The 12,845-nt window shown below is 37.6% G+C and overlaps 1 protein-coding gene across 1 annotated transcript in view; it reads left to right on the top strand.

The window, feature by feature from the left end:
* Positions 1-9,493, top strand: part of LOC108288596 — a 36,729-nt gene extending 27,236 nt beyond the window's left edge. Inside the window, exons 6-7 of the mRNA XM_037731059.1 lie at positions 7,287-7,434; positions 7,851-9,493. Coding sequence (XP_037586987.1) covers positions 7,287-7,434; positions 7,851-7,864 — 162 coding nt within the window. The 3' untranslated portion in view covers positions 7,865-9,493. The remainder of the gene's footprint in view (positions 1-7,286; positions 7,435-7,850) is intronic.
* Positions 9,494-12,845: the final 3,352 nt, after the last annotated feature.

The raw sequence follows: 12,845 nt of genomic DNA, 5'->3' as shown, positions 1-12,845 counted from the left end.
TCAGATATTACTACAAACACCTCTTGCAAATAAACCAGTAAATCTAGATGACATAGATAAATTCCTGGACATGTACACTCCCTAAGACTAAACCAGGAGGAAGTTAAATCCCTGAATAGACCAATAATGAGGTTTGAAATTGAGGCAGCAATTAATAGCCTACCAAACAAAAGTCCAGGACCAGACAGGTTCGCAGCTGAATTTTACCACAGATAAAAAGAGGAGCTGGTACCATTCCTTCTGAAACTATTCAAAACAATACAAAAAGAGGGAATCCTACCTAACTCATTTTATGAGACCAATGTCATTCTGATACCAAAACCTGGCAGAGACACAACTTAAAAAAAATTTCGGGCCTATATCCATGATGAACCTTAATGGGAAAATCCTCAATAAAATACTGGCAAACTGAATCCAGCAGCACATCAAGAAGCTCCATCATGATCAAATCAGCTTCATCCTCAAAATGCAAGGCTGGCTCAACATATGCAAATTTGTAAACATAAACAGAACCAAGACAAAAAACTACATGATTATCTCAATAGATGCAGAGAACGCCTTCGACAAAATTCAACAGACCTTTATGATAAAAACGCTGAAGAAATGAGGTATTCGTGGAACGTATCTCAAAATAAGAGCTATTTTTGACAAACCCACAGACAGAAACAGTATATGGGCAAAAACTGGAAGCATTCCCTTTGGAAACTGGCACAAGACAAGGATGCCCTCTCTCACCACTCCTACTCAACATAGTATTGGAAGTTCTGGTCTGGGAAATTAGTCAAGAAAAAGAAATAAAGGGTATTCAACTAGGAAAAGAGAAAGTTAAATTGTTTTTATTTGCAGATGACATGATTGTATATTTAGAAGACCCCATCATCTCAGCCCAAAATCTCCTTAAGCTGATAAGCACATTCAGCAAAGTCTAAGAATACACAATCAATGTGCAAAAGTCACAAGCATTCCTGCATGCCAATAACAGCCAAATCATGAGTGAACTCCCATTCATAATTGCTATAAAGAGAGTAAAATAGGAATACATCTAACAAGGGATGAAAGGACTTCTTGAAGGAGAATTACAAACCATTGCTCAAGGAAACAGAGGAAACAAACAGATGGAAAAACATTCCGTGCTCATGGTTAGGAAGAATCAATATTGTGAAAATGGCCATACTGCCCAAAATAATTTATACATTCTATGCTACCCCATCAAGCTACCATTGACTTTCTTCACAAAATTGGAAAAAACTACCTTAAACTTCATATATAACCAAAAGAGAGCCCACATAGCCAAGACAATCCTAAGCAAAACAACAACAACAAAAAGCTGGAGGTATCATGCTATCTGACTTCAAACTATACCACAAGGCTGCAGTAATCAAAACAGCATGGTTCTGATACCAAAACAGAGATATAGACCAATGGAATAGAGGAGAGGCCTCAGAAGTAATGCCACACATCTACAACTATCTGATTTTTGACAAACCTGACAAAAACAAGCAATCGGGAAAGGATTCCGTATTTAATAAGTGGTGTTGGGAAAACTGGCTAGCCATCTGCAGAAAGCTGAAACTGCATCCCTTCCTTACACCTTATACACAAACTAACTCCAGATGTATTAAAGATTTAAACATAAGACTTAGCAACAAAAGCCAAAATAGACAAGTGGGATCTAATTAAACTTAAGAGCTTCTGCACAGCAAAAGAAACAATCATTAGAGTGAACTGGCAGCCAACAGAATGGAAAAAAATTTTTGCAATCTACCCATCTGACAAAGGGCTAATATCCAGAATGTATAAAGAAATTAAACAAATTTACAAGAAAAAACAACCCCATCAAAAAGTGAGCAAAGGATATGAACAGACGCTTCTCAAAAGATGTTTATGCAGCCAACAAACATGAAAAAAAGCTCATCATTACTGGTCATTAGAGAAATGCAAATCAAAATCACATCGAGATACCATCTCATGCCAGTTAGGATGGCAATTATTAAAAAATCAGGAGACAACAGATGCTGGAGAGGATGTGGAGAAATAGGAACATATTTACACATTGTTGGCAGGAGTGTAAATTAATTCAGCCACTGTGGAAGATAGTGTGGCAATTCCTCAAGGATATAGAACTAGAAATAACATTTGACCCAGGTATCCCATTACTGGGTATATACCCTAAAGATTATAAATCATTCTATTATAAAGACATATGCACACACGTTTATTGTGGCACTGTTTACAATCGCAAAGACTTAAAACTAACCCAAATGCCCATCAATGATAGACTGGATAAAGAAAATGTGGCACATATATACCATGGAATACTATGCAGCCATAAAAAAGGATGAGTTCATGTCCTTTGTAGGGACATGGATGAAACTGGAAACCATCATTCTCAGAAAACTGATGCAAGAACAGAAAACAAAACACTACATGTTCTCACTCATAAGTGGGTGTTGAACAATGAGAACACAGGGACACAGGGAGGGGAACATCACACACTGGGGCCTGTCAGGAGGAGAGGGGGGTAAGGGAGGGATAGCAGGGGGTGGAGGGATTGGGGAGGGATAACATTAGGAGAAATACCTAATGTAGATGACGGGGATGGATGCAACAAAACCACCATAGCATGTGTATACCTATGTAACAAACCTGCATGTTCTGCATATGTACCCCAGAACTCCTGGGCCTAGGCAACCTCAGACTCCAAAGTAGGTGGGACTATAGGTATATATCACCACACCCAGCTATTCTTTCTACAATTTTTAATATTTTAATCTCACTACAGAACCAATAACATAGGTAGAGGAACAATCTCTTCTGCCAAATATATAATACCCAAATAATAAGTGTCCAAGAAAAACAGCTATATGCTATTTGTTGTACAGTTTTTTAACTAAAAGGTGCCAGGGAGATTCCATGATTACCACAAGTAATTTGATCCACTGAAGATTTATACTGGCAAAAATATAGATGTCACACTAGTATGATTTAAAAGTCAAAGTATTAATATTTATCTAATTAAACCTTAACCAAATTTCATATTTTCTCTGTTGGGGAAAGCATTTCCTAATGTGATTTTTCTGTTGCTATGTATCTTCCAGTTCATTTTTGTTCAGCCCACACTATCTCAGTACTCATCAATCTTTTGTTAGTTACCAACATTAAAAAAAAAATTTAAATCAACTGGCCATATGTCTATGGGTTTCTCTGACCAACTTTCCATAACTTACATCATAAAACAATAATAGGTAAACCACTGCTAAATTTTAAAAGTAAATACTAGCAAAAGTTGACTGGTGAGAAAATGTCACAAGAGACCACTTTACCTTGGTAGTAAGTCAAGTCTTCACCATCTGGTTTAGGGTATGAATCCACACGCAGTTAGTGAAAAATGCTTTAGAGCAAAAATATACAATAAAAATGAGCAAGTTGATTTTTTTGTTGTTGATTTTTTACAAATTTTTTAACTCCCAGTTCATGTTCAGCTTCCCCCTCCAAAAAACAAAAACACAATCTGGGAAAAGATCAGCCATCTGTATATCAAGTAACATTTCTTGACACAATTAAAATATGACCTCTGTTCTAAAAATAGATTTTGGTTACCTATTTCTGCCTCCAGCTGTCTTAATCTATAAAATATTCAGTTAAAACTGACTGAGCTCCATAACAAATAGTGACAGCCAATATACTGGCAGAGCTTGACAATAATTTACTCTCACCAGTTATCTGTCTTGAAGCAGAACATGAAATTCAGTTAATGGATGACATAACTTTTGTCACCTAAACTGGTAGGAACCTTATGACCTAAAACAAGGTAGAAAGATCCATTGTCTCTTGTCCATTATCTATCTGGTTAAAAGACTAGTCTGTGTCACTTGAAAATGGCAGTCTTGATTCCTCAGCATGAAAACCACTTACGAAGGTCCTAGTGCTTTCTTTTGTCCTAAAAGAGTGCAGAGAATCCCCTGCTGTATTTGAAATGTGTGAGGGCTAAATGTACAAAAGTCTAATAATGAAGGTATATTTTCTTGAGGATACTCTTCCCAGATAATTATAAAAATCCAATTATTTTCACTCTATGGGTCCTACCTTATTCAGGTCCACATAAACTAATTAGCCCTTAAAAACCTTCATAGGCACTCAGATATCCAATGAGAGAGACTGCTGGAAAAACAGAGTCCTGGCAGTTGTACCTCTGTTTCCGTAATACCTAAATATCTTTCTTCCTATAGGTTCCCACTTCCAGATTTCACTTATGCAGGGCTCCATGGCAGTTTCCAGTGATCTTCAAATCTTCAGTCTATGAAAGCACAGATTCCTGAAAGGATGATCTCAAATGACCAGGAGTGGGAGGGAGCGCTCTATAGCCCTGCTCCTGAAAAACAACCTAACTGAAGTCTCCACTACCTACCAGTACAGACACACCTCCAACTACCCAGCTGAACTTCATGACTGATTTGACAGCCAATGATGCCCCTGACACAACCTACACCGATATGGGAAGGACATCAGTGAATTGAGAAAAGAGGCAGAGATGAGGAGACACCTGCCCTAGGCCACAGATCTATGTAGTTCAGCAGTCTCCAGCCCATCAGTACTGAAGGGGCTCTGAGCCACCCTTCTGTTTTTTGGGACGGAGTTTCGCTCTTGTTAGCCAGGCTGGAGTGCAATGGCGCGATCTCGGCTCACCGCAACCTCCGCCTCCTGGGTTCAGGCAATTCTCCTGCCTCAGCCTCCCGAGTAGCTGGGATTACAGGCACACGCCACCTCCCAGCTAATTTTTTGTATTTTTAGTAGAGACGGGGTTTCACCGTGTTGACCAGGATGGTCTCGATCTCTTGACCTCGTGATCCACCCGCCTCGGCCTCCCAAAGTGCTGGGATTACAGGCGTGAGCCACCGCGCCCGGCGAGCCACCCTTCTGTAAGTCAGGATGGAATTATATGATACCACATTTCTGTCTTGCTGTAGAGACTCCTCCTAGTGTCTCCAAATGTTTTAGCATCTTAACAGCAAAAATCTTTAAGTTTGTCAGTTCTTGATTTAAAAAGAGCACAGCAATCTGTTTAGAGCTTCCTTGAACCCTCTATTTTAATGTCCCTTTGTAGTTAATTCCCAATATCTTGTGTCCTTCATCTTTATAATTTATCAGACGTCATAAACCCCAATATTCTAATCTCTTATTGAATAATCCATATCCAGTGTCATTTCTCTTCAAACTTGGCCTTGCCCTGGTTATCCATTCTTAGCCATTTCCATTGGGTTCACCAGCTAATTCCCTTCTCATTCTAACCACTGGGTGCACCAGACCCACTCCCCCTTTGTATTATTAACACATGCCAGGCCAGGTGTGGTGGCTCACACCTGTAATCCCAGCACTTTGGGAGGCCGAGGCGGGCAGATCACCTGAGGTCAGGAGTTCGAGACCAGCCTGACAAACATGGAGAAACCCCATCTCTACTAAAAATACAAAATTATCCAGGCATGGTGGTGCATACCTGTAATCCCAGATACTCAGGAGGCTGAGGCAGAAGAATCGCTTGAACCCGGGAGGCAAAGGTTGCGGTGAGCCAAGATTGTGCTATTGCACTTAAGTTTGGCAACAGAAGCAAAACTCTGTCTCAAACAACAACAACAAATGCCAATAGAATAAAAAAAAGAAGGAAGAGTATTGGGCTTTAAAACAAATTCAAATCTCATTTCTACCACATCTTATGTCCAAAAAAGAAACATCCTAATCTCTTTTGAGTCTCGAGTTCTCTATCTAGAAAATCATTTGACCAGAACATATGACACAGATAGAAGTACTAGAAGATATTTTAATTAGTCCTAAGATTCCTTAAATATCTGTAATTCTGTGTGCTTTTGGTTCTGTCTATAGGAAAACTGGGAATACGGGAATACATACCCAGCAGAATTTAAAAACATAACAAAAGCAACACCAAGGAAAAAAAATCATGGAAAAAGAAAAAAATAATAAAGCATTATGGAAGTAGGCAGAAATACTAGTCTAAAGGGAAAACAAAACTGGAAGTTAAATAATTTATCTCTGAGACTTGCCAAATCTTGGTTTTGTAAAACTTCCAGTTCTATGGCCAAACCTTAACTCTGCCTTAAAGACTTTGATGGTTAATTAAAAAAAAAAAAAAAAAGATAAAAAGATGCTGGTACCACAAAAATTGTCAAATTTATTAGGACAAATTCAGTGACTAACCTTATTTCTAACAGTAACCTAAAATGAGAGTTGAACTTATTTAAACTCATTAATTTAGACATTAATCTGACTAATCTTACACAGACCTATACATTAATCAAAGTGCTGCACAGATATCTCTATCAATCTGTACTGAGGAGCAAGAGAAAAGATTTGAAAGCCAGATAGGCTGATGGTCAAACTCTTGGTCAGCTACTTTGTGAACTATGGGATCATGATCCAATTAATCAACCTCTCTAAACCACAGCTGCTTATTTAATAAACAGGTTATAAGAAAACAGATGTTGTGATGGCTTTATGAGATAAATACATAGCACATAATAGGGTGGTTAGCCCAGAATACAACACTCAATAGATATTAATTTCTTCCATCTATATTTTCTTAGTTAACATAATTTTTAAAATCTGTAAAATCCTACCTGACTGCAGATTCATCAGAACTCCCAGAATCTATTAAAGGAAAAGGTAAAATGCATTTTAAATCAATAATGTATAGAAAATTAAAACCATAAGAAAGTACAGTGATTATGCCTGTAATTTCAACTATTTGGGAGGCTGAGGAAGGAGGATCACTTGAGAAACCCAGAAGTTTGAGGCTTTAGGAAACATAGCAAGACTCTACCTTCATAAAAAAAAAAAAATATGCAGTTGTGTGCATGATTTAGATCATTTTTCTTTAAAGTATAGGACTGATGCTTTGTTACAAATCATTGATTTGAGAGCATACCTGGGACCTTATTAGAATTAATATAAATTATACCTATTGGTATATAATTAATGCAGTAAGAATTCTTACTTCCCTTACTTTTTATTTATTAAACGCAAAGCATAAATTTATCAAAATTTGATATCTACAAGTGAACTGCAGTATATAAGTCATCCTAGCCAAACCCTATGAAATTGGCTAAAAATGGTATTGTTAGCAGAACAGATGGAATGAGTGACCAGTGTCAAAGAGCATGATTTCTGGACCAAAATATGAGGGGTGCACTTAAAACAGTAAACTAGTACCCCTTATCCACTATATGTGTGGAAAAGACACACTTGCCATGTTTTTCTCTGTTCTCGCACCACAGCAACAAGCAACAAAGAAGGCTTTTGTGACCAAATGTGTGGAGAGGTTTTCCCCACCAACAAGCAAGCAATCACTTCTGCAGATGACACAAACTGGGTGTCATTTAATTCAGTTCTCACACTGTCTGCAGATAGCATCAGACTGCACAGGTAAAGGGCTCATCAGTCCCATGAGACTGCCTCCCTACATCAGTCCTAAGTCTGAAACTCCAGAACTTCCTACCAATCGGCTTCAAATTGGGGTTCCCAGGACTCCCTCTTTGGGTTAAATTGAATTGCTGGAATGGCTCAAAGTACTCAGGGAAACACACTTACCAACGTACTGTGAATGACGTCACAAAAGGTACAGATGAGCAGATGCATATTGCAAAGTCTGGGGTTAGCGGCAGAGATTCCATGCTCTCTCAGGACACACCACCCTCCCGGAACCTCCATGTATTCAGCAATCTGGAAGCTCTCCAAACCTAGTCCCTTTGGGTCTTTATGAAAGCTTCAGTACATAGGCATCACTAACTAATCACTGGCTGTTGGTGACTGACAACCTTTATCCCTTCTCTCCTCCCCAGAGTTTGCAGAGTGAGAAAGAAGAACTCAACCCTCTAATCAGCCATGTCTTCATGATGGTGACCAGTTCCCATCTTGAATATACCTAGGAGCTTCCAGCCATTGATCATTAGCATACCAAAAGACATCACTTTGGAAATTCGAAGGAGTTTAAGAATTGTACACCAAGAAATGAGTCAAAGTCCAAACACAGATTTTACATCTGCAGTTTTGAATTATGTAGTTACAGCTACTAACAGTTAACTGTATTCCAAACATACTACATTGAAAACTCCAGAAATAAACAAGTCATAAGTGTTAGTGTACCAGTCTGAGAAGCACAATAAAATCTTGAGCTCTTGCCCTCTATCCATCCCAGGCTGTGAATCATTCCTTTGTCCAGTGCATTCACACTGCTTGTGCTGTCCAGCCATTAGTCATCAACATGGTCTCTGCCTGCATCCAGCCATCAACATCATTAAGGCCTGAAGGTCCAGGAACACTCAAAGCTGGTAATCTTTTTTCTGACCTAGAGTCAGGGGGTGAATCGTGACCTGACACTACTTGACAATGCCTACATCATACCTCACTTCATCTCATTACATAGGCATTGTATCACTTCACATCATCACAGGAAAAAGGGTGAGAACCATACCATATATTTTAAGAGAGCACATTCAAATAATTTTTATTACAGCATATTACTATAATTTTCCATTTTCCTTTAGTTGTTGTTAATTTCTTACTGCACCTAATTTATAAATTAAACTTTAACATAGATATGTATAGGGAAAAAAAACAGTGAGTGATTCAGTACTATTTGTGCTTTCAGGCATTCAGAGGGCCTTTGAATGTATCTCCCACAGTTAAGGGGGAACCACTGCACTTAATTTGTTGTAACACAACACATTCTCTTTAGCTCTTAAAACTGCAGTTTAGGATAAAACACCATATCACCAGAATTCAGCAAAACCTAGGAATCAGACCAGAAACAGGGACTCTTGCAAAAACTTTCCAGCTGCCAGTGGGGAAGCGCTCAAGAGATATTAATGTGTTACTCTGGCCAATAGTCTTGGGGAAGGTGCTGGCTCTTTTACTTAGTTGTAGCTATGTGCTCTGCCCTACATCTAACAAGGCCCAAATTCATCTGCCATTTGTCCGCCCACAGAAGGAACCACTGGAAAGATGACTGCTTTAAGAGCTTATCCACTCTGAACCACATCACAGAAGACTGTCTCAACAACGACAACAAAAAAGAAACAAACCTAATTGTTCCGTGTAAAAGTAAGTCTAGGTCCACACTAGATCTGAAGAGTTCTCAATGCCATGAGATAGGACAGAAATATATTAAAAAATTATATTCCTGCTTTCTGTAGAAATAAAACTTGAATTTAAGCTTTTGTAAGACAAGTCAAGAAAAAGCAAAAAATGCAAAAGTAAAACTTGAAAGGCCATTTCGTTATCATGGGCTCATGATCACGAGATATTCACAAACTATATATATTGTTCATATTGTTCAAAACTTTGGTTCTGAATTTTGATATGAGTAAGTTGCAGTTTCATTCAAGGATGTCCAAGAGATCAAATAAGACAATGTCATTTGCTGTTTTCAGTCTTTTTTTTTTTTTTTTTAAGAGAACAGTAAACTTCTTTAGAGAAATGAATTGTCAAAACTTCATAGGCTAAAGGCTCATGAGTCATAATTCTAAGGGCATTTGTAAAATATGGTGGTACATGCTTGCATTCTGAACTTCTCAGCCTTAAACCCTGATATAGTAAATATTCACAGATATAAACTGATTAAACAAAAGCCCCTTTTAATCTGGCATTATTTTTCCTTTTTTTTTTTCCTTTTTTTGGAGACAGTCTTGCTCTGCTGCCAGATTAGAGTACAGTGGTGCAATTTTGGCCCACTGCAACCTCTGCCTCCCAGGTTCAAGTGATTTCTGTGTCTCAGCCTCCCGTACAGCTGGGGCTACAGGCATGCGGTGCCACACCCAGCTAATTTTTTATATTTTAATAGAGATGGGGTTTCACCATGTAGGCCAGAATGGTCTCGTTCTCCTGACCTCATGATCCACCTGCCTCAGCCTCCCAAAGTGCTGGGATGACAGGTGTGAGCCACCACGCCCAGCCTATTTTTCTTTTCTTTTTTTTTTTCTTTCTTCATTTATCAGGAACAGGAGAGTCTAATTAAATGTGGTAGAATGGTATAAGGGAATACAATGAAACATGTAAAATGAATTAAACCAGAGCTAATCATATCAATGTGGATACATCTGGAAAATATAATACAAAGTACACAAAAGAAAGTGGCAGAAAGATATGTAAAGTGTAGATATAGGACACATAAAAATTCTGCATATTATTTCTGAGCATCACAATATAGTTAAGGATTTCAAAAGGGTATTGAAATGGAAAACAGCAAATGATGTTGGTAGTCTCAGTGATGTTCATGATGTTGGTTGTATTTTTACAACCAATGCAATTATTAAAAAAAAAAAAAACTTATACCAGAAAGTCTCAAAACCACCATTTTAAAAGACTGTCTTCCAGTTATGAATGAATGATTACTTTCCTAGTTTTTGATAATTAAAGATGCCACAAACACACCCATACACACACATGCATACACAGTCTGCTCATTAGAACATTTCATTGGCTTTAGATCATAGGTGTAATAGCATTAACGGGAAGTCTCTAAAGTTAATACAGAAACTGAAATCTAAGTAAAACATTCCTTTAAGTAAATACCAGAACTCCAACTAGCACTAAGACACTGGAAATATCTCAGAGTCTCAAAGTTCACTGCTTTGAATCCTCGACAAGTATAAAAATTCCATATTGGGAATGTTAATGCTATTCAAAATATTAAAATGGAAACATCCAAGTTAAAACTCCTATTTTAAAAATCTTATTTTCTTATACTTTTAAATTTATTTTTATTGAAATATGGATACTAACAGTAACATTTAGAATAAAAAAAATTAGGGGTAAGAAGAATATGAGTACTTCCAACCATTTAATGTACTTAGTTCCAGCATTCCATTTGTATTGAAACTATACCTGTTCTCAACGTCTGTACATTCTTTCTTTGTACTGCTTCTCTCACAACAAGATCTTCCATTTCAGTGGTAGGCTGAATGGGTTTTAAAAGAAAATAATCAGATATATTTTGTACAATATAAAGTTAGTAATTAAAAATAAATATATATAATTACCTTCTAGGAAGGATGTTATTCAGGAGGCCCTACAAAGCAAAGGGGACATGTCATCAATTATATGTAGGTATGACAGGGCCAACCAAATATTCATGCAGTGTTAGTATCAAGCTGAGTCTTCGTGCCTGGCTATGAAAATAATTACTTAAGGTTTTGAGGGTTCTTTTTGGCATCTTCTTTTCATTGCCTAGGACAGCAACGTGATGGAAATATACTGAGTAAAATGGGAATATAGGATCCCTAAATCACAAAGTTTATATTTCAAAAGTGAGATTGTTTCAAATGCCTATAACTAAAATAGAAAAGTATGGATATTAATGTGAACACGTTGGGCTGATAAGGATAAAAGGGACCATTAAACAGTGGAGCAAATCATAACCTGAGAGAATCAACATCAAGGCTAATGGTGAATGCTACAGAGTATTTAAACTTGAAACATCACAGGCATTGATGCCAGAACACCACAAATATTTATCATGTGCTTCCCCTTGTCCTGTCACTTAGGAAATACACAGTTGGCATGCCAGTTCAGGTGAATGTGTGATTCACCTCTCATCAAAGAAAGTGTTCTAAATTGATCAGCTGTGATATACACTTATGAAATAAGTTTCTCAAAATTCTCATTTTCCCATGCCCACGTGGCTACTGAAGCACCTACATTTCTCATATCCTCTCATTTGACCTTTTCTTAAGAGTTCCTTGATCCACTCATGCAAGACTTAAAACACATCAAATAAACCAGAAAGAATAAGCTTTCGGTATCAAAATATTTATCAAAAGAGAAAACACTGAATTGCCACAGACTTGATAGAAAAGAATAAACTTTTATATTTCAAGATCAGTGCATTGTTCTTAGAAAATGACAATTTTGAAAAAAAAAATGACAATTTTGGTAGTCACAGAATAAATTTTATATGACTGCTTCTAAAATTAGCTAAGTTTGGCATGTCATCTTACTCTGTAAATGACTTTTATAAAACAGCTATCATATCAAAGAACAGGCTGACCCCCCAAAAATTAGCCAAAATGCAATTTAATCACATTCACTCATGTCAATGAAACTTCTTGCTCTGAAGAAGTTTATGAAGAGAATTTAGCTGCTATGGTTTACCCCAATTTTAGCACTCCCTCCTGCCTCCAGTAATCTCCACAGCAATAACTGCTTTTGCTAGACTGGGCATATGCCCAAGGAACTGGAAGTGAGGTGTCTCAAGCTTCCTTGGTTTTAACTCCAAAGTCCCCCAACAAACTTTTTTTCTTCCCCTCTCCTTGCCCTTTCACAATCCCTCCTCCTTTGCAAAAGAAATCTTTAGATCTGTCATCCTGATGCTTCACTTCCTAACTGCTTTTTATGGATAATTGTCATGACTTTTTTTCATCTGTATTCAGCAGTAGTATACACCAAACTTCTGCTTCCTGTGTGGCTAGAATCCTACTTCAGAAATAAAAGGAGATTAGTGCCTTCCCTTGATTCTGTTATTTTTTTAAATTGCTGTCCAATGGCTCTTTTTCCAGATTTCTCTAAAGGAGGGCTATTTCCTTGTTATTCAGAGCTGTGTCCAAGGAATAGCACCAACACGACCTGAGTACTCCTGAGTACTTCTGAGAAGGGCAGAATCCCACACATGCTGAATGAGAATGTCCATTTCCCAGAAGCTCCTCAACTAATGCATGAAAATTTGGATGCCCTGTTCTACACCTATGTGCTTCCACATTTGTTTACCTTAATTGCCCATCTGGAACTTACCCTCAATTTCTTCCCCATTAAATTCCTGAATTTAATTCTGCATTATAAGC

This window comes from Cebus imitator, unplaced genomic scaffold, assembly GCF_001604975.1.
Source record: "Cebus imitator isolate Cc_AM_T3 unplaced genomic scaffold, Cebus_imitator-1.0 Scaffold379, whole genome shotgun sequence".
Taxonomy (NCBI): Eukaryota; Metazoa; Chordata; class Mammalia; order Primates; family Cebidae; genus Cebus; species Cebus imitator.
This window is presented reverse-complemented; position numbering and strand designations above follow the sequence as displayed.